The following is a 14,905-nucleotide window of genomic DNA, read 5'->3' on the forward strand; positions in this document are numbered from 1 at the left end:
TGTGCGTGTGTGTATATGCGGGGATTAAAAATAGGTATTTCCCTTAATAGGAAAAGATGATGTCAGTAGAATCAGATTGAATTTAGTTATCACATCATGGGCCTCTCCACCTTTGGGCTTCAATGAATTAAGAAATAAGAACCAGGAAACACAGCATCTGATACTTTATGTTTAAATAGAAAGGTACTATTACTATAGAAAGCGCCATTTGTAACCAAATCAACAAACCTACGACAGACAAAATACAAGATAAAACCATCATTATGAAAATGTGGTCTTACCACACCAGATCTTATTTAAATAGCTACTATTTGGCAAAAATACTAAATTAACATCCTTACTATTACTATAATTAAAATTAATTGTCAAAAACAACTTGTATCAACAATACTTCATTTTTTTTTAAAAAAGGAAAGTAGTAAAACTGTCCTTGAACCAAAAATAATAATAATAATAATAATACTAGCAACTGCCATTTATTGAGTATTTGCTTAATGCCACCCTTGGGGTGCCTGGATGGTTTAGTCAGGTAAGCACCTGCCTTTGGCTCAGGTCATGACTCCAGGGTCCTGAAATCGAGCCCCACAGTGGGCTCCCCGGCTCAACAGGGAGTCTGCTTCTCCCTCTCCCTCTAACCCTCACCCCATTCATGCTCTCACTCTCTCTCTTAAATAAATAAATAACATTTTTAAAAAGGTGATGGTAGAGTACATATCTTTAATTCTCAATTAATTGCCCTGAACCACTATACTACTATGGAGGAAATAATTGTTTTTGTAAAAGATTTATTTATTTGAGAGAGAGAGAGAGAGAGAGAGAGAGAGAGAGAGAGAGCACTAGCAGGAAGGGTAGAGGGAAAGGGAGAGAAAACCCCAAGTAGACTCCACACTGAGCGAGGAGGCTGGCTTTATCTCACGAACCTGATATCACTACCTGAGCCGAAACTAAGAGTCAGACACTTAACCAACTGTGCCACCTAGGCACCCTGGAAATAATGTATATATATCACAGAAAGCCTCATACCTCCTTTTGGTTATATTTGATAGCAAGTTTTAGACGACTTAAATTCATTCTTTCTTCTAGTAATCCCCGTTTGTCAAGAGGCTCATCACTAGATGTATGGTTTAGGATAACTTCCAATTCTCGTGAATTCCGCGCTTGTGCAAGCAAATCTTTAGCAAACATTTTACATTGTCGGGCTAGTTCCTCATAATCATTCCTGCAAAATCCAACAGTTTATTATTAGACATGTCACTTCCAGCTTCTAATTAAGCTCTTTTCAATAGAAAATTACTTACTCAGTAACATTTTAATTCTGACAGGGCTCTTCAAAATCTGAAGTCATTTGTGCTGATGGTCAAAAGAAGCTACTGTTGCATAAATTCTCTACAGCTTTGGGGGAAACTGTAACACAATTATATTACCTGTGTTCACACGAATAATTTTAGAGGAGTACAGTATTTCCTTATACATACTGATATTCCTAGAAATTCTGTTTATAGTTTCCAACCAGCTATTAACTCATTTGCCATTATTCTCTGTCTGACGTAAAAATTCTTTCACATTACTCATCTAAACAATAGATAATAACAATGCTATCCAATAAATATTACTATGTAACTTTTAATGAGAGTTGTTTTCAATAATTGTCTACAACATGATATTTTGATATTTTGATATTAAAATAATATTCTCATTCACTTTTAAAGTGTTCGTTTGAATAAAATTCAAGTTGGAAAGAAAAGACACTGAAATACTCCTAGTAAAGAATTTTCTTTCATAATCACTATTCCCTGAAACTTAGGATTTAACTGCTGATTAAAGACGGGCCTAAATTGGGGTGCCAGGGTGGCTCAGTTGGTAGGGCAACTGCCTACAGCTGACGTCATAATTCCAGGGTCCTGGGATAGAGCCCCGCATTGGGCTCCCTACTCCTCGGAGAGGCTGCTTCTCCCTTTCCCTCTGCCTGCTGCTCCCCCTGCTTGTGCGCTCTCTCTCTCTCTCTCTCTCCCTATCAAATAAATAAATAAAATCTTTAGGGGAAAAAAAAAGACAGGCCTATATCAACAAACTTGTGAGAAACTGAGAAGTTTTAGCAGATAATTCTCTTTAAGAAAATCAGTTATATTAAAATTATGTCTGAGTGTATTAACTCAAAAATAAAGTTAGATAGGTATAAATATGAGTCAGTTGGGGTCAGATTCAGAAAATAATTTTTATTCCGTTTTTTTTTCTCTTTTTTTAAAAAGATTTTATTTATTTATTTGACAGAAAGAGAGAGATCACAAGTAGGCAGAGAGGCAGGCAGAGAGAGAGGGGGGAAGCAGGCTCCCTGCCGAGCAGAGAGCCCAATGTGGGCCTTGATTCCAGGACTCTGAGACCATGACCCGAGCTGAAGGCAGAGGCTTAACCCACTGAGCCACCCAGGTGCCCTTCAGTTTTTTGCTCCTTACTGGGAAAGGGAAAAACAGAAAAATTTCCCAATGGTTAATCATCTATATAATGGGATTTTCCATGAACAGAAAATTATCACTCAAAGAATTAAAAACTTTTCCTTAGAGGCTAACATTTTTCTATCTATTCTTTGGATTTACTATATAACCAAAACTACCTAAAAATAAGTAATTATATTTCTTTAACAAATGAAGTATTACTGCTTCTTAGTCTAGGAATCCAATTACAGATGAGAATATTCATCAAAAGTATGTATTATTACAAAAAGGTCTCATCTTTAGGTAAACACTGACAGACCACTGAATTCAGTAAGATTAATATATTTTATTAATCTAATTTTCTTAATCTTTAACAAATTATTATAAGACTAATAAGAGGCTGTGTATAGTTTAGATGGAAATATAGTAGACTAGAAGCCAGGAGTCTTATGTTCTAGTTATAATTCTTGCTAACTCTGTTCCTAATTAGATGCTGCTTATCAGTAAAATATCTAACCTATATAGATCACTTTCCCTGTCTACAAAAACAAGGGGGTTGGGGGCACCTGGATGGCTCAGTTGGTTAAGCGTCTGCCTTCGGCTCAGGTCATGATCTCAGGGTCCTAAGATTGAGCCCCACATCAGGCTCCCTGCTCGGCAAGAAGCCTGCTTCTCCCCCTCCTCCTCACTTGTGTGCTCTCTCTCATTATGTCTCTCTCTCAAATAAATAAATAAATAATTTTTTAAAAAATGGAATTAAAGTAAATGGTCAAAATCTAACTTTATTATCCGATGATTACAGAATAATCATAGCAGTTGCTTCAAATCCTTTTTGGAAGGAGCTGAATGAATTCTACTTTATATGGTAACTGAGAACTCCAATTATAAGATTATAATAAGAAGTTCTTTAGAATTAAAAGGAATAACTTATTAACAGCCTCATATGCTAATAAAGTTAAAAGTACCAACAAGTTACATTTTAACCATGTCTTATGTTTTTCTTGAAGTATGTACTTTGTGTCCTATAAAGTTTAAATAAAATAAAATTTAACTTATCCAAATTGAAATACAGGAGTTCCATACTTAAAAACTTATGAACAGGTTATTTAAAAAGTTTCTAGAACTCAGCTATCAAAAACACACTATAAACTGTTATCAAGGCATAAGAAAACTGCAAGCTTCTTGTCACCCTTCCAGGAAGAAGTCTGAATCTTTCCATCTTGTCAAGTCACTAGAGGAGTGCAATGCAAAGAGGGGGCGCCTCCCACAGCAGCTCTACTGAAAAGGAAAGGTAGAGATACCCCAAAAACCTTCCAGCAGGAAGAAATGATCAAGCTCTCCTTCAGGGGGCACAAGGGATACTTTAAAATAAGGGAAAGTCTCAAAGATTTTCCTCAAGTCTAAGAAATATAATTTTCTAAGGACCTTCATTTTTTTAATGTTTAAATTAAGTAGTTTAATAGGCTACTTTTCCCAAAGCCTTTTTTTGTTCCCCCACCTTAACTCTCTAAGGGAAATTGATAACAATGGTTCTTTATGTCAAAATTACATTTAACTCTTCATTTCAGAAGAAAACTCAGAATGGGATTCATCCCTCTTAATCAGCAGTATTTCATTTCTATGTAATAGTTTCTTTTTCCAAAGCCTTTTTCTGTCATCCCAACTTAACTCTCTAAGAGAAATTGATAAACGATGATTCTTTGTGTCAAAATTACATTCAACTCTTCATTTCAGAAGAAAACTCAGAATGGGATTCATCCCTCTTAATCAGTAGTATTTTATTTTTATATCTACATGTTATGTGTCTCCTAATAGAAAAATATCACCAAACAGTGAAAACAGACTATGTCTGTGTATATGGAATGTTCCTGAAACACAGAAAGCATTCTACATGCTTCTGAAAGTTATGAAGGACCAAGCTCTCAGGATGACTATAGAATCTGAGAATGAGGTGAGGTAGAATAGAGAACAGTTACAAATTTGCTCTTGCTTAAGGCTGCCACTCCCCCTACTCTTCACTGTCTTAGAACTCCTTTGGCAACATTCAACAAATGGCAAAGGGCAGGTGGGGAAAGAGTGACCTAAGTAACATCAAGGTCTATTCCACTGAGCCTGAAGGAAAATCCCAGGTAAGTGGCAGCAAGGTCTGGTCATCTTGGATCAAAAGTAAATAAATATAAACATGAATTTGGTTTATGGAAAAAAAAAACCTCAGGCTGAAGGGATTCTGGAAAAAAGGATATAATTTACAATTTCCACTCATTCTCACCTGAATTCCACCTCCACAAGACTTAATTCTTTTAAATCAGCACTAAGTTCAAATGCTCTCAGAATTGGATCCTCCTCCGTTAACATTATTAGAGCTGGACTGGCCAAACAGCGATATATATCAAGACGAAACCTGTGATAAAATTAGATTCCATAATGTAAAATAAATGGATTGTACACATATAATTAGTATTTTCAACCTATAATTTTCATAAATTTAAAATTAAAGTATTATAAAATTAAAAGAAAATAAAATAACTATAATATACTTATTACAGGATATACTACATAAAGACTTAAAAAATAAGTCTTTGTATTTTTCAATCCAATTTAATTAAAAAATTTCTATTCTTGAACCAATATTACTTTAAATGGAATAGGCTAATAGCTAATACATTTTGAATATGATGTGAATGGTTATTAAATTTTTCCTTCCTCAGTGTTAAGACTACATTAATACACTAGATATATATAACACATGACTCATTCAACCAGGTTATTTTTTTTTTTTAACCAGGTTGTTTTTTTTTTTTTTTTTTTTTTTAAGATTTTATTTATTTATTTGACAGAGATCACAAGTAGACGGAGAGGCAGGCAGAGAGAGAGAGGGAAGCAGGCTTCTCGCCGAGCAGAGAGCCCGATGTGGGACTCGATCCCAGGACCCTGAGATCATGACCCGAGCCGAAGGCAGCGGCCTAACCCACTGAGCCACCCAGGTGCCCCTTAACCAGGTTGTTTTTTAAAGATATTTCAAATCTTAGGAATGAAATCATTCATTTATGTATAATCTCTAGATAATGGAAAAGCACACCACTTTACCTTCTGTAAACTAGTTATGGTTCATATTTAATACCTAAATAAGAAGAAAACCAGAAAATTTTTGTAATAAATATTTCATTTATAAACATATAATTTTTAATTTATAAATTTAGTAGATATTATATAATGTATATTTCCTTCCAAACATAAATTTAATACACGCTTGTTATTAAAAAAAGCAAGCAGTTTTAGGGGTGCCTGGGTGGCTCAGTCGGTTAAATGCCTGCTTTTAGCTCAAGTCATGATCCTGGGTCCTGAGACTGACCCCTGTATCAGGCTCCCTGCTCAGCGGGAAGCCTGCTTCTCCCTCTACCTCTCCCTCTGCCTACTGTTTACCCTGCTTGTGCTCTCACATGTGCGCTCTCTTCTCTCTGTGAAATTAAGTAAGTAAGTAAATAAATAAATAAATAAAGCCATTTAGAAATATGACGGTCCCCAGTTCTCCTCCTTCCACCAACTCTTCTCCTCTAAGAATGATCAAATTACAGAGAATTATGAATATCCTTATTATTTTCAATTCATACACAAACATAATCAGACATATAAAGGAACAACTTTTTCTATGTTACTACATATAGAGTCATGTCATTTTTTTTTCCCAAACTGGATGTTTTCCATTTGATGGCAGCTCATCAGATCTCCAAAAATGGAAATTTCAGTTGCTTCTAATTTTTTACTTCTATAAATAACACAGCAATGAATATTCTTCAGTTCATATGTTCTTTGCACACTCAGAACTGCTGCATAAAATGGCATATGTATCTTAAATTCTAATAGATGCTTCTAAAGCACTAACAATAAAGAGAGCTCATTTCCCCCTACATCATTAATATTTTGCCACTTTCACGAATGAAAAATGGAATTTTATGTGAATTTCTTAAAAAGCTTAAGCATCCTTTCCTGTTTACTATCCATTTATACTACTTCTGTAAATTCCTGTTCATTTTCATTAGCCTATTTTTCTGATAATTGTTTATTTTTTAAATCAATTTGTAAGATCTACATATCAAAGAAATTAGCCCTCTGTCTAGTCAAAGTATTTTAAATACTTTTTTCCCAGTTTATTGTTTGTCTGCATTCCCCCAACTAACCCAGAGACTCATCAGGAGACAGCAGAACTCTTTTATAGGCTCAAAGTGTATTAACATAAATTCTACCCAAATCAGTGGCTCACCTATACAGACCTGAAATGACCCTTAGGAATCAAGGCTAAAAAATAAAAATAATCAGGGGTGCCTAGGTGGCTCAGTCAGTTAAGCATCCAACTCTTGGTTTCAGATCAGGTCATGATCTCATGAGTTGTGGGATGGAGCCCTGGAATCAGCTCTGCACTCAGCGAGGAGTTTGCTTGAAGATTCTCTCCTCTGCCTCTCCCCCTCCACTCATATGCATGCTCTCTCTTTAAAATAAATAAATCTTTTTAAAAAATAAGAATCAAAAACTCAAATAGGCACAGAGATCTATGATTATATATCACAGGGAGACAGACTTTTCAGGCCAGAAAAATAATAATAATTTTTAAAAATCTTAGAAAAGTAAAACAGTATTCGGAGTTTCTACAATATATACTAGACTGTCCAGATTACAAACAAAGAAATATTAGATGTGCAAGAAAGAGTCAAGCTGTGCCTCACTGAGGAGCAACAACAGAGGGGGAAAATAGACTTCATTAAAATCATCCAGCAAAAGGCCCAGAACAGAATCCTCCTTCACAACCCTCAGAATAAACCAACCCTGCCCATACCTTGATTTTGGATTCCTAGGCTCCAGAATTGTAAGACAATACGTTTCTGTTGTTTAAGTCACCCAGTGTGGTATCCTATTATGATAGCCTTAGCAAAATAATGCAGGGCTCAACAGTAGATCTGAACTGGCAGGAGAAAGAACTACCAAACTTGAAGATATATTGATAGAGATTATGCAAGCCAAAGACTAAAGAGAAGAAAAAGAATGAGGAAAAATGAACAGAAATTCACAGAGATATGTAATACTATTAAATACAAGAACATACTCACAATGGGTACATACCAGGAGAGAAGAGAAGAAAAAATATTTGCAAAAATAATGGCTAACAACTTACTATATTTACTGAAAAACAATAACCTGCATATCCAAGAAACTCAACAAATTCCAAGTAGGACAAATGCAAAGAGACTCACAAACAGAAACATCATGGTAAATGTGCTGAAAGTCAAAGGCAGGGAAAAAATCTTGAAAGCAACAAGAGGAAAGTGATGAGGCATTTACAAGGAAACCCCAATAAGACTAACAGCAGACTTCTCAGTCAAAACAATAGAAGGATAAAATATTCAAAGCACTCAAAGGAAAAAAAAAAAAAAAAACCAACCCTCAGACAAAAATCCTATAACCAGCAAATCTATTATGCAAAAGTAAAGGCAAAATAAGAACTTTGCCTGATAAAGACTAATTGAATAACATTCCTAGCAGACCTGCCTCACAAGAAATACTAAAGGAAGTTCTTCAGGCTGAAAGCAAGTGATCCAAGATGATAATTCAAATCCACATGAACAAAAAGAACAAGTAAAAGTAGTTATATAATTATAAAAGACACTATAAATGTATATTTCTCTCTGCCTCTTAACTGATTTAAAAAGCAATTATATAAGGGCATCTAGGTAGTTCAGTCAGTTAAGCATCAGACTCTTTTTTTTTTTCCATTTTGTTTTATTTTATTTCTTTTCAGTGTTCCAGAATTCATTGTTTATGTACCACACCCAGTGCTCCATGCAATGGCAGCTAGGGTCATGATCTCAGGATCATGAAATCCAGTTCCACATCAGGCTCCATGCTCAGTGTGGAATCTGCTTGAGATTCTCTCTCCCCCTCTCCCTTAAATAAATAAATAATCTTTAAAAAGCAATTATATAAAATAATATGTATACCATGTATCATTTGGCCTATAGTAACACAGAGAAATGTAATACATGTATAATGTAATCGCCAGTAATAGCACAAAATAAGTGGACAGGACTACAGCTGTAATAGACTAAAGAAATGATGACAGTAAAGTATACAACAATATGTATGTTGACAGTAAAATAAACAACAATATGTTGTTGGGTTTATAGATGAAATATGTATAATAACAATACCATTAAAAGGATGGAAAAGAGAATAGAGCTATATAGAATAACACTCTATATATTATTAGAATTAAGCTAGTATTAATCTGAACCTGATTCTGACAAGTTAAGACACATATGGTAACCCCTGGGGCAACCAGTAAAAAATAAAAACAAAATTTAAAAAACTTGTGAAAACATATAATAAGTAATTCATTAATGATATTAAAATGCCAATTAGAAAATATACACTCAATGCAAAAAAAGCACTAATGAAGGAACAGAGGAACAAGAAAGATGTAAGACACAAAGGAAACAAATGAGGAGACATGTGGAAAACAAAAGGCAAAATGACATATTTACAACTATATTAAAAACATTAAATGTAAATGGTTTAAACAATCCAATTAAAAGGCAGATGTTGTCAGACTAAATTTTAAAAAAGCATAATCTACAGGATTATGTCTACAGGAGATACACTTTAGATTCAAAGATACAAATAGACTGAAAGTAAAAGTCTAGAAAAATATATACCATGCAAACAGCAACCACAGGAAAGCTGGAAAAACTATACTAGTATCAAACTTTAAAACAAACCAAAAAAATATTACTAGCAATAAAGAGGGACATTTTATAATGATAAAAGGTCAATTAAAGAAGATATAACATTTATTTATTTATTTATTTATTTATTTTTAAAGATTTTATTTATTTATTTGACAGAGAGAGATCACAAGCAGGCAGAGAGGCAGGTAGAGAGAGAGGAAGAAGCAGGCTCCCTGCTGAGCAGAGAGCCCGACGCGGGGCTCGATCCCAGGACCCTGAGATCATGACCTGAGCCGAAGGCAGCGGCTTAACCCACTGAGCCACCCAGGCACCCCAGATATAACATTTATAAACATATTTGTAACTAACAACAGAGCACCAAAATCATGAAGAAAAAATTAATAGAAATGGAAAAATAGACAACTGAACAATAACAAACACTTTTAACACCCCACTTTCAATAGTGGATAGAACTAGACAAAAGATCAACAAGGAAAGAAAAGAATTAAGCAACCAACTAGACATTGACAGAATATTCCATCTGACAAGGATAAATTATATATTCTGATACATTCTGAGATTGAGAATTCCTCTCCCGGAAATTGATAGAATAAATAGATTGAAAACCGGAGGGATAAGGAAGATTCAAATACTATGAAAGAATATATGATTGAACGAAGTTTATTGAATGCTCACTCCAAGAGTACACAGAATATTCAAGAGTATTATTTCAAGAGTACATATAATATTGTCCATGTCAAATTATATGGTAGGCCATAGAACTAGTCTTAACATTTCTTTAAAGAATGAAATGATAAAAAGTACTTTCTCCAAATTAAGCAATGGTTTCTTAGCTATAATACCAAAAAGAGGTCAACTGGATGCCACCAAACTTCTTTAAAACTTCTGTGTTTCGGGGCACCTGGGTGGCTCAGTGGGTTAAAGCCTCTGCCTTCAGCTCGGGTCATGATCCCAGGGTCCTGGGATCGAGCCCCACATTGGGCTCTCTGCTCCGCGGGGAGCCTGCTTCCTCCTCTCTCTCTTTCTGCCTGCCTCTCTGCCTACTTGAGATCTCTGTCTGTCAAATAAATAAAATAAAAAATCTTCAAAAAAAAAAAAAAACTTCTGTGTTTCAAAGTACACCATCAAAAAAGTGAAAAGATAACTGATAGAATGTGAAAAAAAAATTACAAATCATGTATCTGATGAGGGACTTGTATCCAGGATATAAAACAAACAAACAACTCTTATAATTCAACAAATAAAAAAGCAGATAACCAATTAAAAAACTGGGAAATGGATTTGAATAGACCTCTCCAAAAAGATAAGCAAATAATAAGAACTTTAAAGATGCAATTTATATGAAATACTCAGAAGAGGCAAACCCATAAGAACAGAAAGTAAATTCAGTGGTTTCCAGTGGTTTCGAGAGTACTGGTAATTAGTATAGTGTTTCTTCTGGATGGGATGAAAGGTTCTGGAATTAGGTAATGATGGTCAATGTATAACTTCATGAATATTATAAAAGGGTGAATTTCAAAATATATGAATTATATCTCAAATTATATCTCAATAAAGTTACTTTTTAAAGATTTTACTTATTTATTTGAGAAGGAGAGAGAGCAAGAATGCAAAAGTGGGGTAGGGAGAAGCAGACTCCCTACTGAGCAGGGAACCCAATCCAGGGCTCCATATCAGGATGCTGGGATCATGACCTGAGCTGAAGGCAGACACTTAAACGATTGGGCCACGCAGGTTCTCCTCAATTAAGTTATTTTAAAAATACAGTATTCTCCAATAATTAATTAATTTAGAAATTAAATTAGAAATCACCAGAAGGAAGAAATCTGGGAAATCCCAAAATACATGAAAGTACAACAGCACAGTTTGAAATAACCCATGAATTAAAAGGATAAAAAGACAAGCCACAGGCTGGGAGAAAATATTTGCAAAAAATGTATCTGATAAAGGACCCTGCATATAAATTATATAAAAAACCCTTAAAACCCAACAATAAGAAAACAATCCAATTTAAAAATAGGCAAGAGATCTGAACAGACATCTCACAAAAGAAGATATACAGATGGCAAATAAGCATATAGAAATGTACATCATACATCACTAGGGAATGGCAATTAAAGCAACAATGAGATACCATACCAATACACACACATTAGAAAGGCTAAAATTCAACCCTGACAGTATCAAATGTTGATCAGGATGTGGAATAATATGAACTTCATTCATTGTTGGTAGGAATGCTGAAGTGCAGGCACTTTGCAAGACAGTTTGGAAGTTTCTTATATTCTTACCTTAAGATCCAGCAATCACACTTCTTGATATTTATCTAATTAAGTTGAAAACTTATGTCCACACAAAAACCTGTACGTGAATGTTTATAACAGCTTTATTTATAACTTCCAAAACTTGGAAGCAATCAAGCTGTCTTTCAATAGGTGAATAGATAAACTGTAGTACCTTCATACAATGGAATATTCTTCAGTGTTAAAAAGAAATGTAATGTCAATCCATGAAAACACATGAAGGAAACCTAAATGCATATTCCTAAGTGAAAGAAGCCAATATGAAAAGGCTATAAACTATATTATTCCAATCATATGACATCACAGAGAAAAGTTAAAACCAGAGACAGTTAAAAAAAAAATTTTAGTGTTTGCCAAGGGTTTGGGGGTAAGGGAGGAATAAATAAGTGTAATGTAAGGGATCTTTAGGGCAGTAAAACTATTTCCTATGATACTATAAATAGAAAATTCCAAATAGAAACTCCAGAACCAAGAATCTTAAGGCAAGGATATTCACTCTTACTAACTTACATTCAATATCACACTGGAGGTTCTAGCCAGTGCAATAAGGCAAGAAAAATGAAGGACTAAAGATTGGAAAAGAATTAAAACTTCCTCTACTTGAGAACATATAATCTTATATATAAAAAAATCTTTAGGAAGCTAAAAAGCAAACAAACAAAAAGCCCTATTAGAATAAATGAGTTTAGGAAAAACAAGATACAAAACCAGTATACAAAAAAATCTGTTTTATTTCTATATACTAGCAACAAACCATCTGCAAATGAAATTAAGAAAGCAATTCATGTGCAACATTATCAAAACAAATAAAATACTTAGGAATAAATTGTAAAAAAAAGAAGCACAAGATCAATACACTGAAGACTAGAAAACATTGCTGAAAGTAATAAGGAAGGTCTAATAAAATAGAGAGATATACCATATTCATAGGTTGAAAGATTAATATTATTAAAATAGCAATTCTCTCCAAATTGGTTTAATGGAACCCCTCTTAAAAATCCAAGCAAGTATTTTTGTAAAAATTGATAACTCATTCTAAACTTTATTTGAAATGCAAAGTGCACAGCCTAGCAAAAATAAAAAAATTAAAAAAAAAAAGATGAAAGATGAAAGACTTACATTAACTCATTTTATTTTGTTTCAAGTTTTTATTTAAATTCCAGTTAGCTAACGTATGGTGTATTATTAGTTTCAGAAGTAGAATTTAGAGATTCATTGCTTACATATAACACCCAATGCTCTGGGCTCCTGGGAGGTTCAGTTGGTTGGGTGTCTGCCTTCTACTTGAGTCATGATCCTGGGGTCCTGGCATCGAGTCCCACACTGGGCTCCCTGTTCCATAGGAAGTCTGCTTCTCCCTCTGCCCTTCCCCCCTGCTTGTACTCAATCTCTCTCTCACGCACACAAAAATAAATAAAAATCTTAAAAAAACAAACAAACACCCAGTGCTCATCACAAGGGCCTTCCTTAATACCCATCACCCATTTAACCCAACCCCCTGCCCACCTCCCCTTCAGCAACCCTCAGTTTGTTTTCTATAGTTAAGAGTCTGAGTAGACACTTCATCAAAGAAGATAGATTAATGGCATATAAACACATGATAAGATGCTTGATATTATAAGGCATAAGGGATATGCAAATTAAAACCACAATGAAATACTACTATACTTCTGCTAAAATGGCTATGATCAAAAAAACTAACAATATAAAGTTGGTGACCATGTGGAGGAACTGAAAGCATCACATATCACAGTGAGAATGTAAAATGCCACAATCACTTTGGAAAACAGTTTGGCAGTTACTTAAAAAATTAAACATAATACTTAACATACAACCCAGCAATTCCACTCCTAGCTATCTACCTAACAGAAATTAAAAAAAAAAAAAAAAAAAAAAAGTCCACAAAAAGACTTGTATGTGAATGTTCACTGCCAAAAACTAGAAACAACTCAAGTGTCCGTCAACTAGTGAATGTATAAACAAAAGATTCATCCTTACAATGATATACTACTCAACAATAAAAAGGAATAAACTGGGGCACCTAGGTGGCTCAGTGGGTTAAAGCCTCTGCCTTCAGCTCAGGTCATGATCACAGGGTCGTGGGATCGAGCCCCGCATCGGGCTCTCTGCTTAGCAGGGAGCCTGCTTCCCCCTCTCTCTCTACCTGCCTCTCTGCCTGCTTATGATCTCTGTCTGTCAAATAAATAAATAAATAAATAGCTTTCAAACTAGTATTACTAGAGCCTCATAGTTCACTGATTTTCTCAATGCCAAATCCTACTTTTTTAGCCAAGCTGTACAAATTCAATTGCTTTCAAGGGTGAAGTGGGTTATAATATGAGTAAAGTTGAGTATACTTTGGGCTTACAGGCATTCAAACTCAAAACTATAAAAATCACTATGCAGTTTAAACAAGGCACTTCTCAACTTTTTAAAAACTTTGTCTTTCTTTGATAGACAATAAAGATTTCAAATATTCCTTTAAAGTTATTCAAAATTTCACAACACATCGAATAATTGAGACTAAAACCAAATCATAGCAATTATATTACTGAAAATGTTTTTCTAAACTACAATGGTCCATAACCCTTCCCTACCCCATTTAAAATTATGGCCCCTGGGGCATCTGAGTGACTGGGTTGGTTAAGCGGCTGCCTTTAACCCCAGGGTCAGCAGGGAGTCTGCTTCTCCAACTGCCCCTCACCCCACTCGTGTTCTCTCTCATTCCCTTTCAAATAAATATAAAAATTTTAACAATAATTTAAAAAAAAGTAAGATAAAATAATCACCCCTAAGGGGTGCCTGGGTGGTTCAGTCAGTTAAAGGTCTGCCTTTGGCTCAAGTCATGATCCCAGGGTCCTAGGATCAAGCCTGGAGTCTGGCTCCCTGCTAAGTGGGGAGTCTGCTTCTCCGCCTTCCTCTACCTCCCTTCCCACCCCCTGGCTTGTGCTGTCTCTCAAATACATGAAATCTTTAAAAATAAATATATAAATAATAAAATAAAATTACTGCCCCTCGATCTTATCATCACCTGAAACTTCAGCATCTCTAAAATTTAAAAACCAGTAACTTTATACAGAATGCCTCACTTCTTTATTGCCAGGATATTGGCTCTTCAACTTTACCAAAACCTTCACCCATATCTCTTTTTACTCATGTTGTTACCCTCTTTTCTTCAGTAAGTCTACTTAGCAATTCCAAGAAATGACTTGTAGCCAAGATATTTGCCCTGTTTTCCCAAATACCAACAATAAACTCTCAAACTTTTCTGTAAACACACCATACCATTTGGAGTTCCCTGAATAAACCACAACCACATACTGTATTTTCTGCATAAACAACCTTTTTATTTTTTTTAAGATTTATTTATTTATATATTTACTTATTTATTTATTTGAGTGGGTGTGTGGTAGGGAGGTAGCAAAAGAGAAAA

General features: G+C 34.6%; 1 protein-coding gene across 4 annotated transcripts in view; it reads right to left on the bottom strand.

Moving 5' to 3' along the window:
- The window catches only part of LOC111148061 (transient receptor potential cation channel subfamily C member 1), a 70,021-nt gene that overhangs the window by 32,134 nt on the left and 22,982 nt on the right, over positions 1 to 14,905 (bottom strand). For all 4 annotated transcript variants that reach the window (XM_022504439.1, XM_022504466.1, XM_022504457.1 and 1 more), the window contains 2 exons: positions 4,702 to 4,833; positions 1,024 to 1,219 (listed from right to left, as the gene is read on the bottom strand). In XM_022504439.1, coding sequence (XP_022360147.1) covers positions 1,024 to 1,219; positions 4,702 to 4,833 — 328 coding nt within the window. The remainder of the gene's footprint in view (positions 1 to 1,023; positions 1,220 to 4,701; positions 4,834 to 14,905) is intronic.

The sequence above is a fragment of the Enhydra lutris genome, unplaced genomic scaffold (genome assembly GCF_002288905.1).
Source record: "Enhydra lutris kenyoni isolate GAN:26980312 unplaced genomic scaffold, ASM228890v2 scaffoldscaffold2, whole genome shotgun sequence".
Taxonomy (NCBI): domain Eukaryota; kingdom Metazoa; phylum Chordata; class Mammalia; order Carnivora; family Mustelidae; genus Enhydra; species Enhydra lutris.